A 14,393-nucleotide genomic window follows, 5' to 3' on the forward strand; every position below is an offset into this window, starting at 1 on the left:
GTGTCTTCTACTATAGCCTCGGGCCAACCAAAGCCTTGTGAGTGGATTTGGTAGATGGAAACTGAAAGAAGCCCGTCATATACATGTATATATATATATGTGTGTGTGTGTGTGTTTGTGTGTCTGTGTTTGTCCCGCCAACATCGCTTGACAACCGATGCTGGTGTGTTTACGTCCCCGTAACTTAGTGGTTCGGCAAAAGAGACCGATAGAATAAGTACTAGGCTTATAAAGAATAAGCCCTGGGGTCGATTTGCTCGACTAAAGGCAGTGCTCCAGCATGGCTGCAGTCAAATGACTGAAACAAGTAAAAGAGTACATTTCTAATGAAATACATCACCTTTGTTTCAATTAATTTAAAATATAATGCAGAATTTGGTAAAATAACTTTGTCATGATAAGGCTGGTTTTGGCGACATGAATTAGCATGAAATTTTGATGTAGGGTTTTAGTTTAGATCAATTTAAAGCAAAATCTGTATCACAGAACTAGGGAGATCTTGGACAGACTAGTATCAAAAGAGTTAAACTAATTTTATTTCTAAACTGAGTATTGTAGTGCAAAAAACAAGCTTTCAGATAGATAAATCATCAATTCAATTCATCATTGAACTTCAGAGATGTAGCAAAAGAAAAAATTTCTTTGGCAATAAACATTACTAAATCCCACTTGTCTCTTAATTCATCCAAAACATTGTAGCTTATCAAAAGACATGAAAATACATTCCAGTAAAATAAGAACATTTTTATTATTCACAAATATGGCAGTGTCATATATGTAATGCAGTGAAATCATCCAAGCGATTTGTAGAGAAAAGAAACTACCTCTAGAGATATTTAATATGTATAAACAACAAGCAAGGTTTATAACTCAAATAAAATCAGTTGACTGGAATTTTTTGACAATATGGAAACAACAAAGTGGAGTGGATTTGATCCATAAAGCTAACAGTGAAAGCAATAGAACATAGCTTCGTCTTATTAAATCATCTCAGCAATGCATATTCCTATTCAGTTGGCATGAATTTTAGAATGATCACTACGCACACACGCACACATATATAAAATTTCATTTGGGTAATAAACCCTGGAGTTTACACTATTAAGTTCATTCATGGGCCCAACCTATCAGGCAGATAATATTCCATAGATGGTTTATTTTATCAAATACATACCTGAAAATCTACAAATATCTGAGGAGTTTCTGCAATTATAACCAATGCGAATGGAGTGAACAAGTCCTTTTTATTACATTGATTCATAATTGTTTCATTGGAAATTGATCACATGAGTATTGCTATATAATGCAATATCATATGCAAACATTGATTCATAAGGCATCACTGATACAAATCAAAATTCAGCACTTTGGATTCATACTGACAGCCTTTCAGTTTGTGTCAATGGCACCTCATGAAGCAAGAACTTCATATATTATTACATAATATAGTAATATTCGTTGGACCAATTTCCAATGAAACAATTGTACAAGTCAGCTGAAAGTTCATGGGTTGACTAAGATACTTTCATGGAGTGCGCAGGAGTGGCTGTGTGCTAAGAAGCTTGCTTCCCAACCACATAGTTCTGGGTTCAGTCCCACTATGTGGCATCTTGGGCAAGTGTCTTCTACTATAGCCTTGGGCCAACCAAAGCCTTATGAGTGGATTTGGTAGATGGAAACTGAAAGAAGCCCGTCGCAGATATGTATATATATATATATGTGTATATATTTGTGTGTGTGTCTGTGTTTGTCCCCCCACCATCGCTTAACAACCGATGTTGGTGTGTTTATGTCCCCGTAACTTAGCAGTTTGGCAAAAGAGACCAATAGAATCAGTACAAAGAATAAGTCTTGGGGTCAATTTGTACAACTAAAGGCAGTGCTCCAGCATGGCCACAGTCAAGTAAAAGAACAAAAGAATAAATGAGATTTGTTTTTCAGTTTAGTCCCCCTTGCATTCCACACACTTCTTCCATCAGTGTTTTAGTGCTTGGATCCCATTGGTGAAGAAGTTTTCGTCCTGTTGGTCATAGAAGTCATCATCAACAGTCAATATGATGTCACCATCACTGTGATACTAGTTCCCAGTCAAGTGTTTTCATGTTGGTCAGATGGGGCCAAATCAGGAGGATAGGAAGAGCAATCAACCAGTTCAATGTCGGTCATGCACTGCAGCCTTTGAAACCAAGGACGATTTTCATCAATTTTCCTGGGAATCTGGTTTTGATAACCTTTCATATCTGCCTCAGCAAGTTGGTATAGTACTCTCCATTGATAGCGTGACTCTTTTGAAGATAGTCAATGTTTTTTGCATCCCAAAACACTAAAGCCATCAGCTTCCGTGCAGATGAAACAACCTTGGCCTTCTTTGGAGCAGGTGAGAATGGGTGTTTCCACTGCATGGATTGTCTCTTTGTCCCTGACTCAAAGTGATGAACCCAACACTCATCCTGGGTTAGGAAACATTGAAGGAAGCCAGCTGGATCTGTTTCAAACAATGTCAGATTTTCCCATGATGTGATCAGCCTGATGCAGTTTAGATCAGGTGTCAAATGTTATGGCATCTAACGAGCAGAAACCTTTGTCTTGCCAAGTTCATCATGCAAAATATTCTCAACTCTCTCACAGACTTGTAATTGCCTGCCATCCATCACCATGTGATGAACGCGATCAATATTTTCTTCGGTGGTGGCAGTTGCAGGATGTCCAGACTTTGGGTCATCTTCAAGCCTCTCCTTTCCCATCCTAAATTCAGCTGCCCACTTTTGCACAGTTGACAAAGCAACCATACCAGCATGAATATCTTTGGAGGTCTAAACTCTTTTTCTGCAAATACTTGATAATATTATGATGCCAAATTTTGTCCATTTTCAAGAGAAGTTACTACTAGTTACTTTTGAAGTGCTCTTTGAACAATCAGATGGCATTCTAACTGGAATGCAGGTATAAATAGGAAGTGTTGAAATTAATGCATGCAAGATTTCACAGCTCCAGCATCAATCTTACATAGTCAGACTATGAACTTTTCAGCCCACTTGCCCACTCTCGTAAATTAATTAAAAAAATTCTTGCTACTCTATTGTATGTTATCTAAAACTTTCAGTCAATTGATCTTTTTGGAATTACTTCACTTTTTTATTGTTTTTCGGTTTTTAATACACTTAGCGAAAGGCTTTAACTACAAATTGCTTCGATAAGTTCAGATGTATGAAGTCTTTCAATTCACAATATTATATATGATATTCTAGAGTATTTGTATTTAGAATGCAGAACATTCCCTTACAGGTTTTTCCCCACTTAGCCATATAGCTGGAATTTTTAATCGGTAGCAGAATATTTCCCTTATTTCTACTAATCGATATATTGATCACTTTTAGTTTTACCAAGTAAAAAGAAAATGCTTCACTGAGAAGATTTAATAAGACCGAAACACGCCGTTTCTTTCTTCAGTTGACTTCACACACCAGATCCACTCCAATATGCATTTGGGTTTATTGGAGTTACCTCCCTTGCTTTTATTTTAGATTTTAGGGAGGTTTCCTCTAGCGATGGTTAAGATAATCGCAGCTGACTGAAGTTTATCATCTCACTACATCACATGTGAGACCTAACCATGTGCATATTTAGTATGTAAAACACCCCCACAGCCGCCCATCTGAAGTATTTTCCTTCAGCCATATTTTTATACTCCTTTTTTTTTTAAATATGTGATAAGTTTACAGCGTTAAAAACTAAATTTTCATAAAAATACATTTTCACTTGAAAGAAATGCAATTTAGATAAAATAAAAAACCAGGAAACAAAACGTGGTTTACGTAACTATGTGCATGTAAAGAGTTAAGATATAGTAGTGAGGTTTAGGCTTTGGCAGCCGTAACTAACCGATAACAAGCGTTGCTCCGCACAGGCGGCTGTCGTAAGAACTTGACCTTCATACAATGATTTCTGTACGCAGTCTTTCCCGAAGTATTCAGGTAAAATGTGATTTTTTTTTACTATAAAGATTTATTGTATGCATTTTAAATTATTCTTTATGTTATTTTTTACCCTCTCACCATCCATAGATATTTATATTATTTGAGAGAAACTTCAAACAAATATCTGGTTCACTCGAATTTCTCGCACCTTGTTGACTGTTCATTTACTTTGAAGTCATCTAACGCGTCTTGTAATAATTTCGTAGATTCGCTACGCTATTAAATAATTACATAATCTATGTGTATTCAAGCCGAGACAAACCATTGTCATTTTCTGTGGTCTTTTCTGTTACTTTCTTTTTAATAATATTCAAACTAGTTCTGATCGATCAGGTCTGACTAGGGACCAAATAATAACATCGTAACACATGAAAAACCGAGCCATTCTGCTACCAATTTATCTGTCATATATATATATATATATATGCATTCTTTCGGTAAAATCGCTTATATAATATATATATATATATATATATATTATATGTGTAGTGTATATGTGTGCGTCTGCACAAATTCACTAAAGACTCGGCAAAATTGTGATAACACATACCCTACCGATCTACATATCCTGCTCTATATAAATAAATCTGAATGAAATCGTCGCGACTTTATTCTTTTATAATTTAAGTTGACATTAAACCTTATTTTAAAATTCTGTATTTATGACAAGAGAACAAATGCTGTCACTGTTATAAGCTACCATTCTAGTTTTTACTTATGAATGACCTTGTGTGCTGCCCTTTAATTTCTAATAGTCATTTAATGTCTCTTATGTTTTGTTTTGTGTGAGTGTATATACTTACTGTTTCTAGCTATTTTCTGGTCCATGTTTCTTTTTTAAATTTTTTATCTAGCATGTATCTCTGCAATGCCTTTCTATCTTTCCTATGCTTTTCTCACGCCTGTCTCTTTCTCTTGGATTTTGTCCCTCTCCCCCTTCTCTTTCAAATACTTGTCATTGAAGACATTTGTTAGATTTTCCATCTCAATACTTCTTTATTACTCATGATACTTCCATAATTGAGAGGAGGATTTCTTGCTCTATCTAAGCTGGTGTTTCAGATTTTAGAAGGGGAAAAATGTGAAAGTCTAACACATGTTTTTCCTGATGTTGCTAGTTATGCAACTACATTAACGTGTTTTAAAACAACTGTTTGATTTTGGGGGGGTTGTCCCCTAACATTTTTGTATTGTCATAGTTATCATCAAAACATGTTAGTATTTATGTCATACAAACAAAATTCTACTGATTCCATATGAGATTAAATTTCTAACGTAGTCACAATGTCATATGTTGATATGAGGAGCAATTCCACGCAGTAAAAATTTTAGACGTGAATTTTTGTTTTTCAGCTGCGTTTGCAGAACGCAATTACTAATCAGAACGGCTAATGTACTTCAAATAAGCAAACGAAAATCAGTCTCACTGACAAAAAAGGAAAAAAAAAAAATTTAAGGTTTATATTTATACGACATCGAAAGCCTACTTATCCTCATTTTTCTATGACGATTGTATTCATGTATGCTTTTTTTTATCTTAAAAGAAATAACCGGCTGCTAAAAATACACAGAAATCTCTATTTATTATCTTTTTTTTTTTTTTTTTTACTAAAATGTATACACTTGCTGACGAAATCACATTACGTTGTGTAAATTTTAGCTTCTACTAGCATTTGCCTTTTTACTCTTTTTCTAATACATGTGTTGCAATTCTTAGATTTAATTGGAACCGTAATGTTTTGTTGCTCTCTGTCCCTACTGTCAATAACTTCGTTGCCGTGGAAAAACATGATTTGTTGATTAAGTTTGTTTCTGGACCCATTACAAGTCTGATACCCATTCATTCGAAGTCTCCTTAAAAGAATCAGGGGGAGGTAATTGAGGTTTTTTTGTCTCTCAAAACTACTAGAAAATTTAAGTTTGTCTTCAGTTAGACTTTATGTAAATGAAATATTCTTATTATCTTGGAAAGAATAGAAGAAAAAGTCTTTATAAACACAATTTATGGATTAATAAATGTTCAATTAAAAGGATATCAATTCGAAATATGCTTGCATGAATTGATCAAAAGCATATTTTTGTGTAAATCATGTCACAGATATTCATCAATGTAACTTGGTAAAATGGTTGTTTACATGCTATATATTCTTGCCTAGCTAGTAAGTAAGCTTTTTTTTTTAATTTTTACATAAAGCTCAAATAGAAAATATTACTAAACTATTTTGTCCAATTTCTAAAATTGTTTAAACCGCGATTAAGTCCCCTTGATTCTCTTAGGACCGCTAAGTATGATTGAGTATGTAACTCTTGCATCTAACAGTTCTAATACTAATTAGGGAACCACTAATTCTCTGCATTGAACCCTCAGAGTACTGTGTTTTTGCTTAAAGTATGCATTGAAAGAGTCCATTTACATACTGCCTCATTTTTATCGTATTAGATCCCTCTTCGCTGTTTTCTTGAAGGTTAGCTTGTTTTTTTAATTAATGGCTCTACAGTAGTGCCACATAATTACTGATGCTCGTTCTTTTATTCTCGTTATTATATTACATCTTATGATGGTGGATTGGCAGAATCCTTAAGAGCATCGGATAAAAAATGTCTTGTGGGTCCAACACTACAAACTGACTTTAAATCCCATTGAGGTCAACTTTACCTTTCCCCCCTTCCAAGATCATCATCATCATTATTTAACGTCCGCCTTCCATGCTAGCATGGGTCGATAAAATAAAGTGCCACTTAAGATTTATTTTGATCAACTGATCCCCATCCTTCGAATTTCTGGCCTTTTGACTATTTCAGAAACAATTATCACATTTCATGTTCCTGACAGTCATTGCAGAACTGACATTAGAGTGTAACGACCGTGACGAAGGAATGGCTCCTTTAGCGCATCGCACGGTCGGCACAAATATAAAAACAAAAAATGAAATGAGGTTAAAATGAGTTAAGCGCCAACAAGAAAAAGAGAGAGACTCAACCGGTAAAAATGTATAAAAGTAAGGTTCTATTGGTTGTCAACTAGAATGTCTGTGTGTATTATTTCTTTACTACCCACAAGGGGCCACACACAGAGGGGACAAACAAGGACAGACAAACGGATTAAATCGATTATATCGACCCCAGTGCGTAACTGGTACTTATTTAATCGACCGCGAAAGGATGAAAGGCAAAGTCGACCTCGGCGGAATTTGAACTCAGAACGTAGTGGGCAGACGAAATACCGCTAAGCATTTCGCCCGGTGTGCTAACGGTTCTGCCAGCTCGCCGCCAACTAGAATGTCTGTGTGTGTGTGTGTGTGTATGTATACAAATGTGTATGTGAATGCAAGAGATACAGAGCATAGAAAACAGTCTATATAAGGACGTTAGAAGGAAGTCCAGACACAAGGATGAGAAATACCAGTTCGTATCTAATGGTTGAAGTGCTGTATCAAGAGGTTGTGGCGTGAAGGCAGAGTCGAAGTAAGACATGTCGTATAAGAAGTTGAGGTTTCGATGCTGTGGCCGGTTACTTGGTACAGAAGTTCTCACAGGTTGAATTCTGGCTGTTAACCTTGGTGAAGATATTTCACAAACAGTATTGAGTGAACCTGTGTGGGCGCTGTTGGTGGTGTGTCGTAGAGACATCGGTGTAGATGCTAAGAAGCTGGAAGTGGCGATGAAGATGGAGTTTGCAGTAAGGTGTTGTACAAAGTGTTGGATCTCCAGTGGAGCCATGTTGTCGCTGGAACTGGCTAGTGCTCTGTGGTTAGCGGCTAGACCTCAGAAGGTCTAAAGCTGAGACCTACTTTCGCACAGACAAGCTAGCTATTTATGAGAAATAATCGGCTCAAACAGGGGTTCAGAAAACTGTCGAACTCGACCTTATTTGAAGGCGGCGATTGGTTGGGTTGCACCCTGGCGCGAGACAGAACAAGAGAGAAAAATACGTCAATACCAACCAATCAGAGTGGTGGACATAAGGCCCAATTTTTGACTGTGTAAAGTTTTTATTTGTTTTTTTTTTTTTTTAACCATTTGGAAATCAGAATATTACAATTATAGAGGAAACATCTGAACAAATAGATTCTGTATGTCTTACTAAGAAAGGCAACTTTCTAGCATTTTGCCACAGATAGGATTATAGGAAAGATTTTGTGATTAGGATGGAAATTTGCTTTGATCTAAATAAAATTACCATTATAGAATAAGTCTGAAATATTTTATCAATAGAACTCATAAAAGGTTTACCAATGTTTTAATAATACCAAAATATTACTCAAAATGTAAATTTTTTGAAGTAATGGAAAAGCTAATTACACATTTTGAAGAGAGTCCTGTGATGTTGGAATACGATTTTTAAAGTTACTTATTGCTGATACTGTGGCAGAGTTGTGACAGAAATTGGTTGGCTCTAGCTTCAGAATATTGATTATATGATCAGAGACAGATTGATTATTGCTACTTGTATGAAAATTGTGCTATAAACAATTTTGAAGAAAACAGAAACTAGAAAAAGGTGATATGCAGTGGGACTAGACCTAGAATATATGATTGGGAATCAAACTTTTCCACTGCACAGCCACACCTATTGAAATGTGTTTGTGAAATCCCAGTTACATATGAAGAAGAAAACACAAATTTAAATTGATTACCATAAAAGGAGGTACTTCATTGATGGGAAAAGAGTGGATCAGAAGTTTTGAAATGGACATAACTCCATTAGTGTTAAAGCAAAAGAGTACAATTAAATATGAATACAAAAATGAAATATTAGATGAAATTGATAGTCAATTTAGACAAATGCTCTTCAGTATTTTGTATAAAGGCCTAAACTTGGTTTAGGCCTTTATACAAAATTGAAGATTCATTTACACCTGAAAGAAGCATCCAAACAGAAATTCTACACTTTGCATTAAGAATCTTACAGTAGGTTTGAAACTACAAATTCTGAACTGGACTGAGGACATTTTAGATAAAGTTGCTTATTCATTAAGGGCAACATCCATTGTAGTAGTCCTCCCTCCAAAAAATGGTGAAATAAGAATTTGTAATGACTACAAGATTATTGCAAATCCACATTTAGTTATACAACATTTCTGATGAAGAACTGTCCAAAAAGTTGATTGGTTGTAAATATTTACATTTGGAATTGGATTAAAAACAATTTTCAGTTATTGTTAGTTGACACTCCAAAAGTTATTCCAATATGAAAGATTATCATTTGGTCTGTCATCATCCCCAACCATATTTCAGATAACCAGTAATATGTTAACAAGTGGTTTGAATAAGACTGTAGCTTATTTATATTAGTCTGCAATTTTATTGAAATTAAGGACTATATTTGGGAAAATGCCAATTTTCACAAATTGGAATTATTTTGGCCACAGAATAACTAGCGCTGGAATTCAAGCTAACAAAGAAAGAATCCTGATAAAATTTCCCAAATTTAAAAACTCAAAGAATTAGAAATATTTCAGGGACAGGGGGTTATGGGAAAAATTTGGAAAACTTTTCATTGATTTTTCAGTTCATTAAATGAATTGAGAAGTTGAATTTGCTGAAGTAACAAATTTCATAAATAAACAAGGAAGCTTTAGGTATTTGCTGCTAAAAAAATTTTATCAGTATTTATTTTGAAAGAAATTTACACTATACATTGATTGTGGACAATTACAAAACATATTCAGTCTGGAAAAAGGCTGTCTGAAATGACAATGCTATGACTACAATGATGGGCATTGATTTTAATGGATAACAATTTTGAGATTAATAAAATTTGACAAAACAAAGTTCACATGCCAGTGCTTTGAAAAGAACAATTTTGAACAAGCAATGAAAAAGAAAAGTTGTTGTTTCAACAAGCAACCAAAAGAAAATTGGAGGAATTTCTTGTGTCAAAAGAGACAGATTGTCAATATGTAAAAAAAATTGTTGACTTGACAGGTTCAAGCTCAAGAATATTTGAAACCTTCCCACAATATCAAAACTCTGCTGGGTGTTTTTCTCTGGGATATTATGCTACCAACCAAAATTGAAAATAAAATATTACAGTTTTTGTATGAAGCTTTTAAATATTGAGAATGAAAACTAACTAGAATGTATACGTTGTGACCTAAAAGCAATAAAGACATTGAAAGAAAATACTAAAGCTGGTTGGTGATGGTTATACAAGAGCAAGACCAAACCTGCTAACCAGATTATAAAACTGGCCTACACCTACTGAAAATTAGGAACAAATCTATTTAAATTTGGCAAAGTACAGTAAATGCAATTTCTAGTGGTAGTTGATAGGTATAGGAAAAGGCCTACAGTTATGTAAATGGACAGAACTTACTTATGAAATTATGTCAAGAAATTGCACGACTTGGAAGCTTGTCAAGTGATAACTTAGCCCAATTCAAATCTAGCGTATTTGAAAACTGGTACAAATTTAGAAGCATTGGTTATTTTACAAATGCTCCCTTTCACCCTCCATCTTATGATGCTGCTGTAAGATTGATCAGAACTTTCAAAGAAATTATGAAAAAGTGTAAAGCTGTGAGAAAGGTAATGCCTGGTGGTGTGACCAAATTTCTACAGTACTCTGTCAACTCCACACTCAATAACTGGAAAAACACCAGCTTTATTGGTGCTGAGCTGGGAACTGAGAGATCATCTGTCACTGATCAATCCCAAAAATATGCCTGAGATAAGAACACGAAAAAATGACTATTTAAATATCAGCTCCTGAGTTTTCTCTCAGAATATTGCTGTGGGACCATGCTGTTTACCAGGAACTGCGGTCATGAATTTCAGGGCTTGAATCTTAAAAACCAATTTTCAGATCTGACTGTGACAACCAGGACTCAAACAACAGCAAACAAATATCTGGTCAGCTTACTCTAAAATGATCAAGAACTACTCCTAACAGCTATCTTTAGATCGTTGGTTATTCAAATCTGAATAAAAATGGTGTATTGGGAGAATTCATTTCACTATGTCTTAATTTTTATTGTATGAAACTACTGTAGATTCTTCTTATCTTTTGTAATGTTTCTTCTGCACATAATATCATCCAGATAGCAATAGATGCCACTTAGTTTATCATTGGTTATAAAATCCATCACTACATTAGAAAACAGCAACATAATCATTATTACTGTTGCCACCATTTTCTCTTCTACCTCCAGAACTATTGTACTTGCCCTTCTGTTTCTTACTACCTATCTATTTCTCTTTCTAAACACTGAACTTGGCATTATATACAGACTTTCATTCTGAGGGCCTCCATTGTGTGTGTGTGTGTGTGTGTGTGTGTCTCCTACATCTGGGAAGACTTCTAGGAGCTTTCTCTCTTCATCTAATTCTTTTCCTTGTTCATTGACATATATAACTGTATCTAATCGATCATGTTTTATTAGAAGTAACATTTTTGTGGTTGAAAAATTGAGAAGTAACAAGATTCTCAAATTGTTAAGATAAAGAAAATTATTGGAAAAGTAAATGAATAATGTGACCATTTTATAAGTGTTGTAATTTGAATGGCAAATATGATATTTAAAATTTCTGTCTTTACAGAATGGAAGCCCTACTGTCCAGGTTGGAAAATACCAGGCACTTATTCAGCAAGTTATCTGCAGAAAATACTCTGCTGGAGGTTTGTATTTAACTTACAACGGTTACCGTTTGAAAGAAAAGGTGTGTGATACTTGACTTGTAGAGACCATCATTAAGTGTTGTATGTAGTTTCTCTTGGTAACATATTATATGAGGTAACTTAAATAATTACTCCTGTAAAAAGAATCAACATTTGTCTGATTCTTTGCTGTGTCAGTTTCATCAGCTTACAAATATTAATTCCTTTTAACACAGATCTCTTTTTATTGAGTGGAAAGGTCATGGTACATTTGGCTACCAATATATTATTAGTATATGTAGCTTCATTTATCACTGATTCATTCATCACTGACCTAGAATAACACAATATGCTCAATTGTGAACCATGTTACACTTATCAAAGATTGATCTGTGATAATATGGATTGATGATCTGTCAAACATTCTACCTGTACTGCAGAAATGCCCTTCAGCTACCACCCAAAATGCACTGACTATCACTTGTGATTACATAATTGTGCTGCAAGACTGTATTTTATGTACAGATTTACATACTAGTATGCCTCAATCAGTGAACAGAGAAAATACAAAAGCACCTAACTCTAACAGACAAAGCAAATGTGTGTATTTTCTACAAGAGAAAGTAGAGATGGTTAAGAAAGTGTGACAGTGGAAGCTTCACTGCTGTGGACCATGAGTTTGGTATCAGTGAACCAACTAGTTGTTCCATTTACAAAGTGCATGGAGATGATTCACTTATCACTGTTTATTTTTTATTTTTATTTTTTAACCAAACCCCCATGATAAACAAGGTTAGCTGTACTAAATTTATCAACCCCACCATCAAAATAGTGACAGCTTTATTGAAATTTGAAGCCATTACTGAGATCCAGTTCAAACACACACTACACTAAACCAACATATTTGCTACAGTTTCAGCAATGATAGCTAAATCCTTAGTTTACTGGCCTAGCAACTGCAGGATTCATGGTTTGCAACTTACTACTCATTATGGGTCTTGTTTTTATATCACAACTGATAAGTATACCTAAATGTAAATAATTACCTAAAGCAACATAGTTTACAATATTGAATTCAAAGGCTTTCATTCATGAAAATAACTTATGATATCCTGACATTGCCATCCTGAGAAGTTGTTATTTCTCACCTGCTTAATACTATGAAAGACCAGGTAAACTTCATCTTGCCAGGTAAACTTCATCTTACACACATAGATGTGTGTAAGATCTTGCTCAAATTAAGTTCCATTGTTAGTGCCCTCTCTGCAATACTCTAGATCCACCTCTACTCCACCAATAAGGCTGATATTCTCAATCCTGGATTTCCTTTTTATAAGTCTCAAGCCAATCAAGGCCTTGTGAGTGGATTTGGTAGACTTAAACTGAAAGAAGTTTGTCCTCTGTGTGTGTGCACTTGTCTTGACATTGTATGATGGTTATAAATGAGTGTCACCATCACTCAAATGGTGTTCCTCATTTCCAGTCTTCTGTGAGAATGTCTGGCCATAGAGACATATTAACTTGCTTGGAAACAGGTGAGGTTTAGTTACTGTAAGGGCATCCAGCCATAGAAAAATCTGCCTTAGTAAATTCTGTCTGACCCATGCAAGTATGGAAAAATGAACATTAAAACAATAGTACTGGTGGTGAAGAAATCGTTTAATAGGAGGAGGTGTAGTTTCCATGGCTTCTTACAGACCTTCCAAAATTGGTAAAACTGATGCAGATGATACCCAACATGAACCTTTATAGGTCAATGTCTGCAGGAAAGAGTGAATGGCAGTTCTGGCTTGAATGCTTGCAATGTAGAAAATTCTTCTAAAGTCGCTCAAGAACTAAGTTGTGGTGTTAAATTAGGTAGCATGTTAAATCTGTCTGGTGAACTAAAATGATAGAAAAGAATAGACTCTACCTTACTGCACCAGATATTAAGATTAGTTTGTGTCTGGATTTAAAATGCTCATAATTAGTATCAATTAGCTTTTCTCTTCAGTTTTTTATTTGAAAGATTAGTTTATTTTTGTGTTTTCCTTTGGTTTTATTTGCAGCTAAATAAGAAATTGAGAGGGGTTAGAATGTCATTTATACTATTTCTTGATTTTTGAGGGGAGTTAAAGCATCAGCTGGACACTTTGTGTGCTGGGGAAATATAAGTCTGGTTGGTTATTGGGCTGAACATTTTAATGAAGTACTTGAAGTTACTCTATATTTCCAGTTTGTAGGGATAAGGCTGCTCAATGTTTAATGCATTTATTTTATTTTATTTCAGCTGAAAATGACCTAGTGGTTATCGGCTCTGGCCCTGGTGGTTATGTAGCTTCCATTAAAGCTGCCCAACTTGGTTTGAAGGTATAAACTTTCTGTAATCAGTTATTCATATAATTTCAGTGTGTGAATTGACAGATTTAATTTTTAGCTTTGATATTCATTAAAAAAAATTTTTATTTGTTATATATATATATATATATATATATATATATATATATAGGCACAGGTGTGGCTGTGTGGTAAGAAGCTAACTTCCCAACCACATGGTCTTGGGTTCAGTCCTACTGCATAGCACCATGGGCAAGTATCTTCTACTATAGCCCTATAGCCTCAAGCCAACCAAAGCCTTGTGAGTGCATTTGGTAGACAGAAACTGAAAGGAGCCTGTTGTATGTATGTTGTGTGTGTGTGTGTGTGTGTGTATATATATATATATATCGTCATCATCATCATCATCATCGTTTAACGTCCGCTTTCCATGCTAGCATGGGTTGGACGATTTGACTGAGGACTGGTGCAACCGGATGGCTACACCAGGCTCCAAATAT

At 34.9% G+C, this 14,393-nt stretch overlaps 1 protein-coding gene across 1 annotated transcript in view; it reads left to right on the plus strand.

Moving 5' to 3' along the window:
• Nucleotides 1-3,568: 3,568 nt before the first annotated feature.
• LOC106870829 (dihydrolipoyl dehydrogenase, mitochondrial) overlaps nt 3,569-14,393 on the plus strand; it is a 28,732-nt gene continuing 17,907 nt past the window's right edge. Inside the window, exons 1-3 of the mRNA XM_014917053.2 lie at nt 3,569-3,974; nt 11,520-11,598; nt 13,847-13,926. Coding sequence (XP_014772539.1) covers nt 3,939-3,974; nt 11,520-11,598; nt 13,847-13,926 — 195 coding nt within the window. The 5' untranslated portion in view covers nt 3,569-3,938. The remainder of the gene's footprint in view (nt 3,975-11,519; nt 11,599-13,846; nt 13,927-14,393) is intronic.

Source organism: Octopus bimaculoides, chromosome 1 (genome assembly GCF_001194135.2).
Source record: "Octopus bimaculoides isolate UCB-OBI-ISO-001 chromosome 1, ASM119413v2, whole genome shotgun sequence".
Classification (NCBI taxonomy): domain Eukaryota; kingdom Metazoa; phylum Mollusca; class Cephalopoda; order Octopoda; family Octopodidae; genus Octopus; species Octopus bimaculoides.